This window comes from Balaenoptera acutorostrata, chromosome 3 (assembly GCF_949987535.1).
Source record: "Balaenoptera acutorostrata chromosome 3, mBalAcu1.1, whole genome shotgun sequence".
Classification (NCBI taxonomy): Eukaryota; Metazoa; Chordata; class Mammalia; order Artiodactyla; family Balaenopteridae; genus Balaenoptera; species Balaenoptera acutorostrata.
Genome location: NC_080066.1, coordinates 106,665,384 through 106,680,358, shown reverse-complemented (window position 1 = coordinate 106,680,358; position 14,975 = coordinate 106,665,384). Strand labels below are relative to the sequence as shown.

Sequence of the window (14,975 nt, the reverse complement as noted above, 5' to 3'; positions counted from 1 at the left end):
CCTTTCTGGAGAAGGAAGATCTGAGATACCCACTGATCAAATTTTATGTAGGTGTGCCCCACCCAGCAATGGCCTGCTCTGGGATCTTCCTGGACCTCTCCACTTTTCTTGGCAAATGGGGTTGTGTCCTTTCTCCAAATCTAAAGCCATAGAACTTCATACTTACAGCTTCTGGGCGTACACCCCAACTGAGGAGACCAGAACTGCAGAGCTTCCCCTGGGAAGAGAAAGAAGGGGTAAATCCAGATAGAGCCACAGATGAATGAGGCAAATACAGACAGCTGGGGCATGAATGGAAGTGGGCACTGAGGACCATGAAGGTGAGCAGGAGGCGTTTAGGTCAGGATTAGAGCCCCCTCCTGCCTTCCTCCAGCCTGTCTCCTCTGTCCAAGAGCATCCTGGGGGCCAGGACCAACTTTTAGTTTTCATGCCACACTTGAATGCTCAATAGCCACTAAGGAGTACTAGTATGGACACTTTTTAAAATATGATCAAAATTTGTCTTTATTCTAGACTATTAATCTCTTTTCTGGCTTGAGGGTGTTCTATACCAGGCATGCTTAGGAGTAATATTAAAAGCACTTACCAATAGATCTTTTGGAATCTCAATCCCAGAAGTTCCATGTTCCCCAGGTTATGGTTTTAAAACAACCACTCTCCCTCACCATGGCCACCAGCTTTTCCTGGTCCTCACCCTTCCCCACGTGGCACACGGTGCCCATCACGTTCAGGCCCACCCCCTTCAATGCTGCCACCACCAGGCCCACATTCTGCTGCTTCTGGCTGCTGACCACCACGTGGGCCGCATCCTGGGCCAGATGCCGGGTGATGGTGAAGCCGATCCTGGGAGCAGAAGTGGAGAGGATGTGACATGTCAGCTTTGGGCTGAGACCATCTCTTCAGGTTGTGCTTCTTTCTCTGAGACCTTATCTCCTGTCCCCTGCCATTTGGATTCTCTCCACAGCCCAGAGCTGATAAGCCTTCCCTCTACCTATGGATGGTCAGAGGACCAGGAGTGATGGGGTGAGTCAGGGCATGAAGCAAATATCCCAGAGTCACTCTTCACCCAATGGACCCCCAGGGAGGAGCTCAAAACCACTGTGGACCCTGTGATCACAGTAACCTGATTGACCAATGTCTTCCTGCTGTTGGCTCCGCTGCTGGTCTCCTCTAGGAGAGTGAGACTGCAAGGGGTAGGAGGCCTAGGCCGCCGTCTTAAACATGCTGGCCTCTGTCTGGGTTACCTTCTTGATGAACTTGACCTGGGGAGGTCTCTGATAGAGGCCATGACAGATCCGGTAGGTAGCTTCCCGCTTTCCTCTCTGCTAGCTGATTTCAACGACCTCTTTCTGCACCTGCCCATGTATCCTCACACCTCACATGTTCCTCTTCCAGAACACTCTTGAAGAATACCCTCTTCTTCAAGTCTCTGCCCCGACCCCCAGCCTCTGGCTCTGAGATTGGAACACAATTGGCATTATCTGTGTTTTCTAAGTAACTAAAAAGTGTTTGCATTCTTAAATTGCCTATTCATATTGTTTGTGCTAAAAAAAAAAAAAAAAGTTCGTAAAACATTCTCTGTCTCATAGTTTCCAAACTATGTTTGGTCTATGAAGACTTTTTTAAAAATATTTATTTATTTATTTATTTATTTTTATTTGGGGCTGCGCCGTGTCTTAGTTGCGGCATGTGGGCTTCTTAGTTGCGGCAGGCCACGAAGACTTTTTAAGAGCTAGGAAAGCAGAAGTGAGGTGGGGGCTGTGACTGTGTTACTTCTGTTCCTGAGCTTAATTAAGCTGGGCCGCAGAGTTAGCTGCTTGTTATTTGTGGGGGTGATTGGGCCTCCCTTCTGTCTGCCGTGTCCTGCCTGGGGGTCTGCTTGGCTGCAGCATGATCTCCCATGGAACCCAAGCTATAAGGGTCAGGCAAGGCCAGGGGCTGGAATGTTGGGTGAACCAGTCTACCTCCCCCTGACAGGCACAGTCCTAAGCTCAGGAGATGCCACAGAGAATGAGAGAGACCCAGGTCCTCCCCTCAAGAAGGTCACCTTCTAGTGAACAAAGAAATACACACCATGTTGCAGATGGATAAGTGTTGGGAAGTAAAGCCAGGCAAATCTAGGGCAGAAGGCCCTGGCATGCTGCTTTACAAGGGGGTCAGAGAAGACTTTTGAGGAGGTGACTTCTGAGTGGAGAGCCGAGTGATGTGGGTGGGAGAGCAAGCCTTGTGAGTGCTGGGACTTGAACCTGGTTGGTGTAGAGTCCAGCGTTCTCTTGTCTACGCCACTGTTACATGTGCAAAGGTAATCACAGTGCCAGAGCAAGCAATGGTCCCCACACTGTTGTCCATGAACCCCGGGAAGGATTCTGAAAGACTAGCTCAGCCCTCATACATACTTTTTTTTTTTTTTTTAATTTATTTATTTTACTTATTATTTATTTTTGGCTGCGTTGGGTCTCCACTGCTGCGTGCGGGCTTCCTCTAGTTGCGGCGAGCGGGAGCCACTCTCCGCTGCGGTGCGTGGGCTTCAGTAGTTGTGGCTCGCAGGCTCAGTAGTTGTGGCTCGCAGGCTCCAGAGCGCAGGCTCAGCAGCCGTGGCACATGGGCCCAGTTGCTCCGCGGCATGTGGGATCCTCCCGGACCAGGGCTCAAACCCGTGTTCCCTGCACTGGCAGGCGGATTCCCAACCACTGCGCCACCAGGGAAGTCCCCCTCATACATTCTTGAGTTAACATCTACATTTAAATCACTATAAAGGAAGTAATTTCTGGCATATTTTAAGTATTCATATTTTGAAATAAAACTGTTATCTCACTCTCTTAAACGTATCCAATGGGACCTAAATACCTTAATAATGTGATATCCATCATTATTGGTTTTAAAGAATACATGAATTTGCAGTCCCCGGCTTCATGGGGATAGCTAGGCATGGATTGAGGCCCGGGTGTCTCCTTCTGGAGCTGACAGCGGTGGTGGCAGCTCCTGATCCCTCCGCTGCTTCAAGTGGTCCAGGTAGCAATTCCCTTGGCCAGACAGTTCTCTGTGGCTTCTGGGGATCAAGCCCTTCCTGATGTTGCATCTTCTTTCTTTAAATATTTTTTAGGGGAGGGGAGAGGGATAAATTAGGAGATTGGGATTAAAATATACACTCTGTTATATATAAAATAGATAACCAACAAGGACCTACTGTATAGCACAGGGAAATATACTCAGTATCTTTTAATAACCTATAATGGAAGAGAATGTAAAAAAAGAATATATAACATATATATATATATATATATATATATATATATATATATATATATATATATATATATATCGGAACCACTTTACTGTATACCTGAAAGTAACACAACATTGTAAATCAACTATATTTCAATAAAAATATTAAAAAAATATTATTGTGATAAACTATACATAACATAACATTTACCACTGTAACCCTTTTTAAGTGTACACTCCTTTGGCATTAAGTACATTCACGTCATTGTGTAAGCATCACCACCATCCAACTTTTTCATCTTCCCCCACTGAAACTCTGTGCCCATTAGATAGCAACTCCCCACTCTGCCTTCTTCCTTCCACATCTTCTTTCTCTTAAAAAAGCACTTTGTAAAGTGTCAGAATCTTGTCCTATGATAAAGCATTTACCACAAGTTAAATAGAAGTGATTTCCCAGAATCGATGGGCAACAACTTTGCTGGCATTCAGTCAACACACAGAAGTGCCAGGTGTCCTGTCTCCCAGCTCCATCTCTCCCTCCCCGTCATTAACACCCTCCGTAAGGTGCTGCTGAAACCGCAGAATGCATTTTGGGACTTAGTAGAGCATAGGTTCTTCTGTTTCAGCACAGAAAGAATTCAGCAAGAGGCAGAGTGACAGGTAAGGAAAGAGTTTATTAGTATAGGACGCTTGTGAGAGATACAAGCGGGCAGGCAAGGGAGCGCGCACCGAGAACTTAATGGGTTACATTTTCATAATCAAAGGAAAAGTGGGAAGGGGAAGAAGGCCACCTTCTTCCTCATTCTTGAGTAGACGTCAAGCTTCTATCATCATCTCCTCCTCCACATCGGGTGGGGGAGTTTTCTTGTCCCTACATGGTCAAACTGGAGCTGTCATGGTGCTATTCAGAAGGGTGGTAATATATGCTAAAATATGGTAAATCATTTCAGGTTTCAGAATAATGTCACCTTTTCCCCTATATTTTTGTTTTTAGTGCATGCAGAGGAGCATGTCCTGGGAATCATTAACTTACTGAGCTCACTGGGCAGGATGTGGATCTCATTCCACCATTGTTTTATTGTTTTGGGCAGGTCTCATGCTTCTGTTGCATGGTTTTGTTGTTAAGCAAGCCTGCTTTCCTTTTTTTTTTTTTCTTTTTTCTTTTTTAATATTTATTTATTTGGCTGCACCAGGTCTTCGTTGCAGCATGCGGGATCTAGTTCCCTGACCAAGGATGGAACCCGGGCCCCCTGCATTGGGAGCACTGAGTCTTAACCGCTGGACCACCAGGGAAGTCCCTACAAGCCTGCTTTCTTGAGTGATCGTTAATTTACAGGGGTCTCCCATACTTTTCTCTCTACTTACAATCCCCTAGTGGGATTAACTATTTAATCTCCGACTTTGTCCCTTTACTCTGTCCCTATCACTCCCACAAAGGGTTCACAGTTAAAAGGGGAGAGTGATTCCACTGTCTTTCTAGGGTGGCAGTTGAAATCTCTGCTTAAGGGGCCTCCCTGTTACTGCCTTGCCTACCTGTTGTCTGCTGAAGGCAGCCTGATGTGGTGGAAAGAAAAATGCCTAGTGAGTCAGGAGGCCTGATTTATTCACTTGTTCCATCACTAATTAGATGTCTCCTTTGAGCTAAATCACCTACTTCTCAGGGCTGTACTTTGCTAAATTATTAAGTAGAGAGTAGGGCAAAGTGTTTGATGAGCTTTAAAATTCAGTGGGCTGCTTTTCCGAGTGGGCCTCTTTCCTTTCAATCTCGGAGAGATACCCCTTTGTTTTCTTAAATAAGGTCTTTCTCCATATTTAGCCTCATTATTCACTCACTCCCCACAAACCATGTCAACCTTGAAATATTAAAAATACAACACTCACCTCTCCAGAAACTCTATAAAACATTTTTTCTTGGTTTTTCTAGTTGAGGTTAAACCTCTACTTTTTTTTTTTTCCTAACTCAGTGGCTAGAAGTATGAAGAATATTTTCAAAGGCCAGCAAGTTTTGTTTCATCAAAGGTGAAGGTTCAAATTCATCTTTGCGGAGCAGGGGCCTTGCTTTTTTGACACTGAAAATATTTCAAGGGCCCTTTGGTTATGCCAAGTCAAACCAAAATACTACTCTAGGGTGGAGAGACAGGAAAGAAACAAACTGCTATGCAAACAGTGCAACCGTTTGTTTTCATTGTGGGTAGATTTGGCATCTCTGTAAGTCATTATACGTGGTGGAAAGCTAGCCTTAAACTTAGATTTTCTTTGTTTCACTGGAAATGTGTTCCCAGGTACAGAAATAGCCCATCTCTGTCCCTTCTCTGGCCCCTGCAACTTTGCTGCAGGTTGGGGTGGGGCGGCAAAGGAGAGCACTGGTTAATGTGTAATCTCCTGTGGATGGTCATAACCTAGACAATCTAGGAGCAGATGCAACTAGTTACCTGTTATACATTTTCTTTTCTGCAGCATGACTTGGTCCTGTTATTATATAAGGCTAAAGCAAAGTTTCGTGAAATGCTATGCCTGAGAAATATAGGAATGTATCTGTGTCCAGACTTGAAAGAAAGTGGTTTGAGGGGAAAATGATCTGCGTGGAGAAGCTAGTGATGAGACGGAAAGACTGTCCTGTGGTGGAAATGAGCAGCAGTCCCGACCCAGGCAAGGGGGCAAGGGAGGCAGAGACAATTTGGATGGATTTGTGGGATCTTTAAGCATTCCTTGGGGATAATCAGAAACATCAGGGAATCTTGGTAAAAGATGGGGTTTTCTTTGAGTAAGCAGGATGGAGATTCAGGGAGACTATCCTAAGGGAAGTGTGATCCCTGAGTTACATTAAAAAATAATCGCTTGATTACCCAACAGTGGGCTATACACTGGTAGGTTATAGACACCCAAGTTTGGCAGGAGAGGTAGTTTTGGGTTAGGGCACAGCAGATGTCAAGTCAATATAATTGCTAAAGGGAGAAATGAGAAAGATTTCCTTACCTCCCCCCTACTCTGACCTCCAAAATGCGATGGGTGCACTAAGGAAAATGCTATGTACTCAGAAAACAAAGGTTTAAACTCTCTCCTGGTTTTGCTACCAACCAATGTATAATCTTGACTATGTTCTATGATCTCCTACTCATCAATTTCTTCATCTGCAAAATGAAGTGAAAGGTCCTAACTAATATCCTTGTCTAGTCCCATCCCCACAGTCTTTGATGCTGACTGTAAGTGGAAAAAAAACCCCAAGGCAGCCTTTGCCTCTTGGGTGGAACAAGCATGGCCCCCAGGGGGACTCCAGGGCAGAGATTTCAAACTCTAACATTTTAAAGAGTTCATGTAAATAATAAAATGGGTGGAAATTTAGAGTTTTATGTGGATTGACATGATTTCTAAAATGTTGACAACTAATTCAAATTTTAAAACAATACTTCGGGTCTACAAAACACATCTGGCTGACACACTGCCAGTTTGGGGGTCTGTGTGCAAGGAGGGAAAAGGGAGGGAGAGAAAAGAGGTGCTGGTGTATTAGGGCAGTGAAAGTGTGGAGTCCTAACCCCTGGACCACCAGGGAACTCCCAAGAATTCTTATCTAATATAATGTGTCTCCTCATGACTCCTCTAGAGTAAGCCTCCACGATATTATCAGGCTCATACACCCAAATGCCCCTATCCCTGTTCTCGGAGTTCTCCTGAGAACTCCTCAAAGGGCTTTGAGTAACGAGAACTTTGAAGCCATGCATTCAATCGTCATTGCAGTTCCATCACTCATATAATTAAATACTTATTTTCAGCACATTCTTCCCTCTGGCTGACGGAGGTGAGGTCTCTTTAAACAAGCTGCAGAGTCCTTCTGGATCTCACAGAGTGACTTGTGTTGTTATTTGGCTAACCTGGGCTTGTCATTTTCTTTCTTCAAGGCTTCTAAAGCAATTAATAAAAGCCGGCAAACTCTCAGTCCTTATAATCATCACTGCCCTCATATTGTTCAAGTGCCTTAGCAACCTTGTAACCCAACACTTGACCTTTACCCTGCACTGCATCCCCATCTTAGGAATCTTGTGACGCTAAGGCACACCAGGGGTCATGCCCATTCCATGCTGTCCGGCCGTGGAGCCCTCACTTCCATTTGACCAGAGAGTGATTCAGATCCAGGATCCTACTCTAGGGTCTGCTTTCTACCATTTCTGTTACCAACGCTTCTAGCCTCCCCCTCCCCAATCCCCCCCCAAAAGTAAAAGCAAAGCCCAACACAAGGCTTGCATATAGGCAATTTTTGGAGAATACTCTCAGGAGAAGGAGGGAGGAAGTGGGGAAAGTAAAACAGAGAGGAAGGGAAAGCCAAGGCAAAAATGTGTTTTCCAGGTGGTCACCACTGTGGGAGGCTGGGGCTGAAGCCACTGGGATCCTCTGAGAAGCCACATAGAATGGACCTTGGATTCTCCACTCAAAAGGTTAGGAGGGGGTGCTTCCCTGGTGGCACAGTGGTTAAGAATACGCCTGCCAATGCAGGGGACACAGGTTCTATGCCTGGTCCGGGAAGATCCCACATGCCGTGGAGCAACTAAGCCCGTGCACCACAACTACTGAGCCTGTGCTCTAGAGCCCGGGAGCCACAACTACTGAAGCCCGTGCGCCTAGATCCCGTGCTCCGCAGCAAGAGAAGCCACCGCAACGAGAAGCCTGTGCACCACAACGAAGAGTAGCCCCCGCTCGCGGCAACTAGAAAAAGCCTGCGCGCAGCAACGAAGACCCAACGCATCCAAAAATAAATAAATAAATGAATTTTTTAAAAAAATTAAAAAAAAAGAGTTTGTTAGGGGGATCAGTTGTTCACCAGCTCCTTCCCGCATTGGTCAAGGGTTGTCCCAGGGCTTGTTAATTCCCTTGCAGTTTCAGACCGCCCATGAGTCCCATGCCCCAGCATTAGAGACACACTGGGAAGAGAGCAAGAGAAACAGAGTGCTGAGGAGGGTGGTGTCAGTTGACACCCGCATGAAGCTTACAGCTGCAGCAATGGAAAGAATAAAAGGGGAGCCGAGAGAATGTATCCAATTCACTGTCCTTTGTGGTTATCTTCTTTAGACTGATTCTGTGCACTAAAAAATTCAAATGCATACAGTTTACAAATATCTAGCTGTATTAAAAAGCAACAAAGACCCAACGCAGTCAAAAATAGTAAGTAAATAAAATAAATAAATTTATTTTTTTAAAAAAGTAATCGATTCTTAAATATTTTCCTCCTGTTTCTTAAAACTGATTTCAAATACTTGAGAAATACCTCAGCGAGTTTAGACATTGGCCAAGACTCTTAAGTCATCACAACTAAACTCCCAAACTGCACAAACTCTCTCCTTTGGATGATGACCCGTTTAAAAAAAATATGGTGACGTCAAAGGGAAGTAAGACTATGTTGCTCTTTCTCCCATATTCTATGACCACAAGGATTCTAGAAAAGCAGCCTGACTTTATTAGACCTGGAGGCTCTGGTTTCCCCAGGAGCTGGTAACAAAGCAGGAAGTACAGGAGAGTTCACACTCTAAGGGTGTGAGTGACAGGAAATGGGAAGGAGCTGACAGGAAATGGGAAGGAGCTGACAGGTAAAGTTGCTGTCCTTTCTGTCCCAGCCAGACTGTTGTGAGGCATTGTGATTCTGCTCAGCCTCTCCCAGGCATCGGGCATGACCGAGCAGCTGGAGTGCATCTGCTGAGGCTGTGGACAGCTCTGTAACATGCCCCTTTGAATTTGCTTGCCCTCCTTCCCCCACTCACTGCCCTTCGTCCTTCACTTTTGCAGCCTGGACCCTCAATAAAGTGTTAGCTTACAAGCTTTGCCTTGAGTTCTGATTTCTAAGGACCCCGCAGAGACACAGCTCTCTAACTGGTGTTGGAGTGGGGTTGGACCTTTAACATAATGACGAAGTACAATTACAGCCTTCAAGTTCTGTCCTGTGAGTTTCAGCTCGCCAGAAGAGGCGGGTACCAGATGGTCAGTGCATCTGCACCCCAAAAGCCAGACCAGCTCTAGTGGAAGCTCAGCCCAGCCAGGGTCAGCCTAGCTCAGGCCTCGGAGTTTTGCCTTCCTTCAATGGAGACAAGGGCCAGCAAGGGTCTTCTCTGTTGGGTATATTCATGGGAGAAGACCCAGGCCAGCATCACAGGTATAGCCTTCTAGCCAAAGGGGAGTAGGGGGCCAAGATAACTAACCACGTTTTGTCTCTGACGTGGGGAAAGCACAACCAGGCCAGTGTGCAAGGCAGGGGAGGGGAAGGAGTGAGTTGCTTTCTTCTAAACCAGAATGCCAACTCTAGTTGACCACAGCACCCTCGTGTCATGTGGATTCTTCTCTCTGCATCACTGCAGTTAGCCAGGGGGTTATTAGCATTTGTTAGCTCATGGATTTGGACGTGGCAGTACCAAAAGGAATTTTAAGGGTATGGGGCCAGGACCCCAGGCATAAATGGTCTTTTCTTGCTTTTGGCTCAGTCTGACCCTGACTGGCTTCTCCTCAGATCTGATTTGGAAACAGCTTCAGGTAAAATAATTTAAACAAGTTTAGCCTCTCCCATCAGTTCAATTCAATTCAACAAATATTTATCCAGTGACTGCTCTTTGATGACCAAGTTATCACACTCAGTATCCTAGGCCTAGAACATGCACCGTGCATTTGTAAACTGTCACAGTCGATATGGCAGAAGAACTGAGGGAGGAGTGTGGTGGAGAGGAGACAGATCTGCAAGCGTTCCCTTAGGGCATGAAAGGCCTGGAGGCCTTTCAACAACAGTGACTCTGGAAGGGCTGGGGAGCTTGCCGTGTGGTGATTTTGTTGTGTATTCTCAACAGGAGAAATACAGAGAATCCAGGGTATTTTGGCTTCCTCTACCTGGCTTTCCTGCAGACAGCTTAAACTCAGTGTGTCTGACTGAATTCACCTTCCTCCTCTATTTATTTTTTTTAAATTGTATTGAAGTATAGTTGATTTACAATGTAGTGTTAATTTCTTCTGTACAGCAAAGTGACTCAGTTATACATATATATATTCTTTTTCATATTCTTTTCCATTATGGTTTGTCACAGGATATTAAATACACTTCCCTGTGCTATGCTGTAGGACCTTGTTGTTTATCCATTCTATATATAATAGTTTGCACCTGCTAATCCCAGACTCCCATTCCTTCCCTCCCCTACCGCCTCTCCTTCTCGGCAACCACAAGTCTGTTCTCTATATCTGTCAGTCTGTATTTGTTTTGTAGATATGTTGATTTGTATTGTATTTTAGATTCCACATGTAAGTGATATCATATGGTATTTGTCTTTCACTTTCTGACTTACTTCACTTAGTATGACAATCTCTAGGTCTATCCATGTTGCTGCAAATGGCATTATTTCATTCTTTTTGATGGTTGAGTAATATTCCACTGTGTGTGTGTGTGTGTATACACATATGTATATATCATCTTCTTTACATACACATCTATATATGTATATATGTATATATATATATATATATATATATATATACACACACACACACACATCTTCTTTATCCATTCATCTGTCGATGGACATTTAAGCTGTTTCCATGTCTTGGCTATCATAAATAGTGCTGCTATGAACATAGGGGTGCATGTATCTTTTCGAATTATAGTTTTGTCTGGTATATACCCAGGAGTGAGATTGCTGGATCATATGGTAGCTCTATTTGTAGTTTTTTGAGGAACCTCCATACTGTTTTGCATAGTGGCTGCACCAATTTACATTCCCACCCAGTGTCAGAGGGTCCCTTTCCTCACCTTCCTCCTCTAAATCTCCTTTCCCTCCTGTACTTATGATACCATCATCTCCCCAGTTAGACATCTGAGAATGTAACAAAATGAGCCCCCTGCTACTGTGTATGCTATGTCTTATATGGTGAATGGTCATTTTTTTGCACAATGCACATTTTTTTGCCATGTTCTGAGGGGCCATAGGTTCAGACCATACCCTTCTGGTGTCACTGGAAGCACATGGCCTTGGGTGTTCATGTCAATTATCAGGGAGGCTCTAGACCCTACAAAGGGATGCCCCAGGGAGGACTTAGGGGAGGAGGAAACTCCTTTCTCTTTCTGGGCCTTGCTCTCTTGGACTTGGACTTTGAAGAGTCTTGGTATGCTTGAGGGCACTTCCAGGTTGAGGAAAGATAGCCTGTGTTGCATGGGAGTTATGTGTGTGTCAGATCCATACCTGAGACTTCCAGGCAGTTTGACATTTGAGAAGGAAAGAGAAGCTGGGTGAATTATTAAGCCACCACGTCTGTCTGGGCTTAATTTGCTCTAGGGATTCTGCCCAGAGTGTCCCTGAGGTTCTGTAGTAATATACGAGGAGTCATGGGCTTTGATGGCATCTTGTGTGCCTTCTACCCTCGATATAGGTGTTTGGCTTAATTTGCTTGTACCAGATTATCTTTGTCAATTCAATATCATCCACACTGCTTTCTCCATTCTCTGCATTGCAGGGAAGTCTGGAGCTCCATTTCCCAGTATCACCTTCCTGTATTGGGTTACAGTCTGCCAATTAAAGTTGCTCACAGGACATGTGGAAGGCAGAAAAGTCAGTGTCTCTGTTGGCAGTTGTGAACAAACGCTTGGACATATGATAGACGTATGATTTACTGCAGCTTCCGACCCCCTCCTGAGAATCACCTGCTTTGGTGTTACAGACAGCTGGGATTGTTGTCAGCAGTTTCCCTAGGATCCACCCCTTCTTGATTTCATGAACCAGCCAGTTTCCATACTGTTTCTCCAACCCTTCAAATCATTGTGTAAGCTTCTAATTAACTCCTTGAAATACAGAAGTGCTTCTCCTTTAGCAAGAGAGCCCTGACTGATAGAACATTGCTGTAGCACTTACCTGCCTCGTGATGGGGGTCCCAGTGGTGGTTGGGGGTAACTTTCACTCCTATTAATTATTAACGTGTAAGTATATTAGTATTAGTATACGTAATTGGTATATTAATATTAGATTTATTAGTATAATAGACCAGGAAGATTCTGGATAATTCCTTCAGCACTGTGACCAGAGGTCCTTGCTGTATGTGTTGTACTACAGCACTCACTCCTGATGGAGCAGGACAAATACGGTCAGTTCTTATTGCCTCTTATCTCGAGGTTTTTCGTTTGCTGGAACTCTGTAAGATTGAGCCACTTCACTTAAGATGGGCTGGTTGGCCGATCAATGAATGAATGACATTCCTGTTTGGGGAGAATGAATGGCAGGTGATAGGTTTATACAATAGAAGTGCATAGGGGTTTCCCTGGTGGCGCAGTGGTTGAGAGTCTGCCTGCCAATGCAGGGGACGCGGGTTCGAGCCCTGGTCTGGGAGGATCCCACATGCCGCGGAGCGGCTGGGCCCGTGAGCCACAGTTGCTGGGCCTGCGCGTCTGGAGCCTGTGCTCCGCAGCAGGAGAGGCCGCGATGGTGGGAGGCCTGCGCGCCGCGATGAGGAGTGGCCCCCGCTTGCCACGGCTGGAGAGGGACCTCGCACAGAGGCTAAGACCCAACACAGCCATAAATAAATAAATATTTTAAAAAAAAAAAGAAAAAAAAAAAATAGAAGTGCATAGTGAGTTAAGTAGTATGGAGTAATCATCACAAACCCTTAACTGGCTATCTGGGTTCCTATCCCTACTCTGATCCTTCTGGTTCCAAATTCCCACCAGCTGTCTTGGTGTCTGACCCATGATAGGACAGAGCAGTGTTTATGATAACTAAAAAGTCTGTAGAGAAAGAATATTTATTTAAAAGTGGCCTCCAATGTGCCCACCTGGAAACAAATGTCTCTGGGGAGTCAAGATGGGTAGCATCTTGGGGGTTAGTCACTTCTCTAGAACAAGGGTATTCCACAGGGGGTCACGTTCATGCTTCCTAAAGAGCCCCTTCATCTTCTAAGGACCAGGTAAGCGCAGTGCAACAGTGTATGATCCTGTTAGTCCTTAATGTTTTCTAGGTGACACAACAACCCACCTGCATTTAAATCGCTATATGTTTCTTGGAGCATTTATAATTTTCCCTACTGTCAATCTAGCACATCTGCCACCAAAAAACCTTGACGCTGGAAGAAATCTTGGAGTTCATCTTTTTAACCTCTAAATTTTAAAGATCCTGAGCTCAGGGTGGGTGAAGTGCTTTGCCCACAGTTCCTATAATTTAGGAGCAGAGGGGGGACCTCGATCCAGCTTCCCAGCTCTCAGTTCAAGTATTTTTCCCCCCAGGCTAGCCCATAGCTGTGCCAAAGGAAAAATTTCCTGAACAAAGCTAAACAGGCAAAGAAGACTTTGTTCAAGGTTATTGCAACAGGGGCTAGGGTCCTGAGCTCAGGCGAGCTCACCTCTAGGGAAACAAAGGGCAGGAGAGTTTTTAAGAGCTGAGGTGGGGATGTTCCAGGCCATCTGTGTTTGTTAACTGGCCTTACCCAAGGGAAAAATAAACTTTATTGCATCTTCATGACAGGAAGTAGTTTTACAATTTGGAGCAAGTTGCCCAGCCCACCTAAATTAGGCTCCTACCCTCCCACAGAAACTGGGAGATAGGGGTGCTATCTCCCTTGATGTTTATATTTCAAAGGGATGGCTCCCTGGTCCTTGAGAAAGACATTCCTGGGTTGTAAAACTGGCAAGATGCTTTTCAAAAAGATTTACAACTCAAAGGGGCAGAAAGAATTCACAGTGACAGGTTTTGAAAAGGAAACACTCTAAGAAAAGGGAGGTAAGGGCTTGGAGTCAGGAAAAAGCCTGCCTAAAGTCCAGTCAAGCTGAGGGGAATGCTGAGGCTCTCTTGGTCAGATACCACAATATCTACTACTTACACTCACTCCAAGGCTATCCCTCTTCTATGCCTTTCAACTCAGCTATAAATTGGCATATTTTGCCCACTTCCCAATGGCTCATCTTCAGCCATCATGGAAGAACAACAGTGGCATGGCATGGGCCATCCATGTCCCTACCAATGTCACCTCCCATGTGAGTTTCCCTCCCTCTTTCCCTCCCCCTCTCACTTCCTTCACTCTTCTTTCCTTTTCAGAAATTAGAGCCACAGAAATTACATCAATAGTAGACAGAAGAAACGTGTCCTCCTATTATCTAATAAAGAAAATGCATATACCTGAGGCAGGAGATAGATGGGCCGCAGGGTAAGCAGCAGGAATTCATTCCCTGTGGACAGAAACTCCAAAATATCAATAGCAGGACAATCGAGAGAGGAGGCTGGGCCCTGCCCAGGTAAGAGATAGAAGACCACATATTCCACATTCTCGAAGTTAAGGAGACCTTCCGGACTACACATGCGTAGAAAGGCTCCTTGGAGGTCAAAAAGGGAGGGGGCACCACCCCATAGTAAGTGATGTCAACTTACCCATAGGTCTCTTCACTAGAATCCCTCTTGGCTAAGAGATGCGCACGCACACAGAGGACGACCCTGTGATATATGAAATATGGACTTAGAACCAGGCAAAGCGGGACTTCCCTGGTGGCGCAGTGGTTAAGAATCTGCCTGCCATTGCAGGGGACACAGGTTCGAGCCCTGGTCCCCTGGTGCAGGAAGATCCCACATGCCGCGGAGCAACTAAGCCCGTGCGCCACAACTACTGAGCCTGCGGTCTAGAGCCTGCAAGCCACAACTACTGAGCCCACATGCCACAACTACTGAAGCCTGTGTGCCTAGAACTCGTGCTCCGCAACAAGAGAAGCCACTGCAATGAGAAGCCCGCACACTGAAAGGAATAGTAGCCCCCGCTCACCG

General features: G+C 45.5%; 1 protein-coding gene across 1 annotated transcript in view; it reads right to left on the bottom strand.

The window, feature by feature from the left end:
- Positions 1-14,975, bottom strand: part of LOC102997517 (dehydrogenase/reductase SDR family member 2, mitochondrial-like) — an 81,918-nt gene that overhangs the window by 30,798 nt on the left and 36,145 nt on the right. Inside the window, exons 2-3 of the mRNA XM_057542691.1 lie at positions 1,096-1,184; positions 666-844 (exon numbers count right to left, since the gene is read on the bottom strand). Coding sequence (XP_057398674.1) covers positions 666-844; positions 1,096-1,184 — 268 coding nt within the window. The remainder of the gene's footprint in view (positions 1-665; positions 845-1,095; positions 1,185-14,975) is intronic.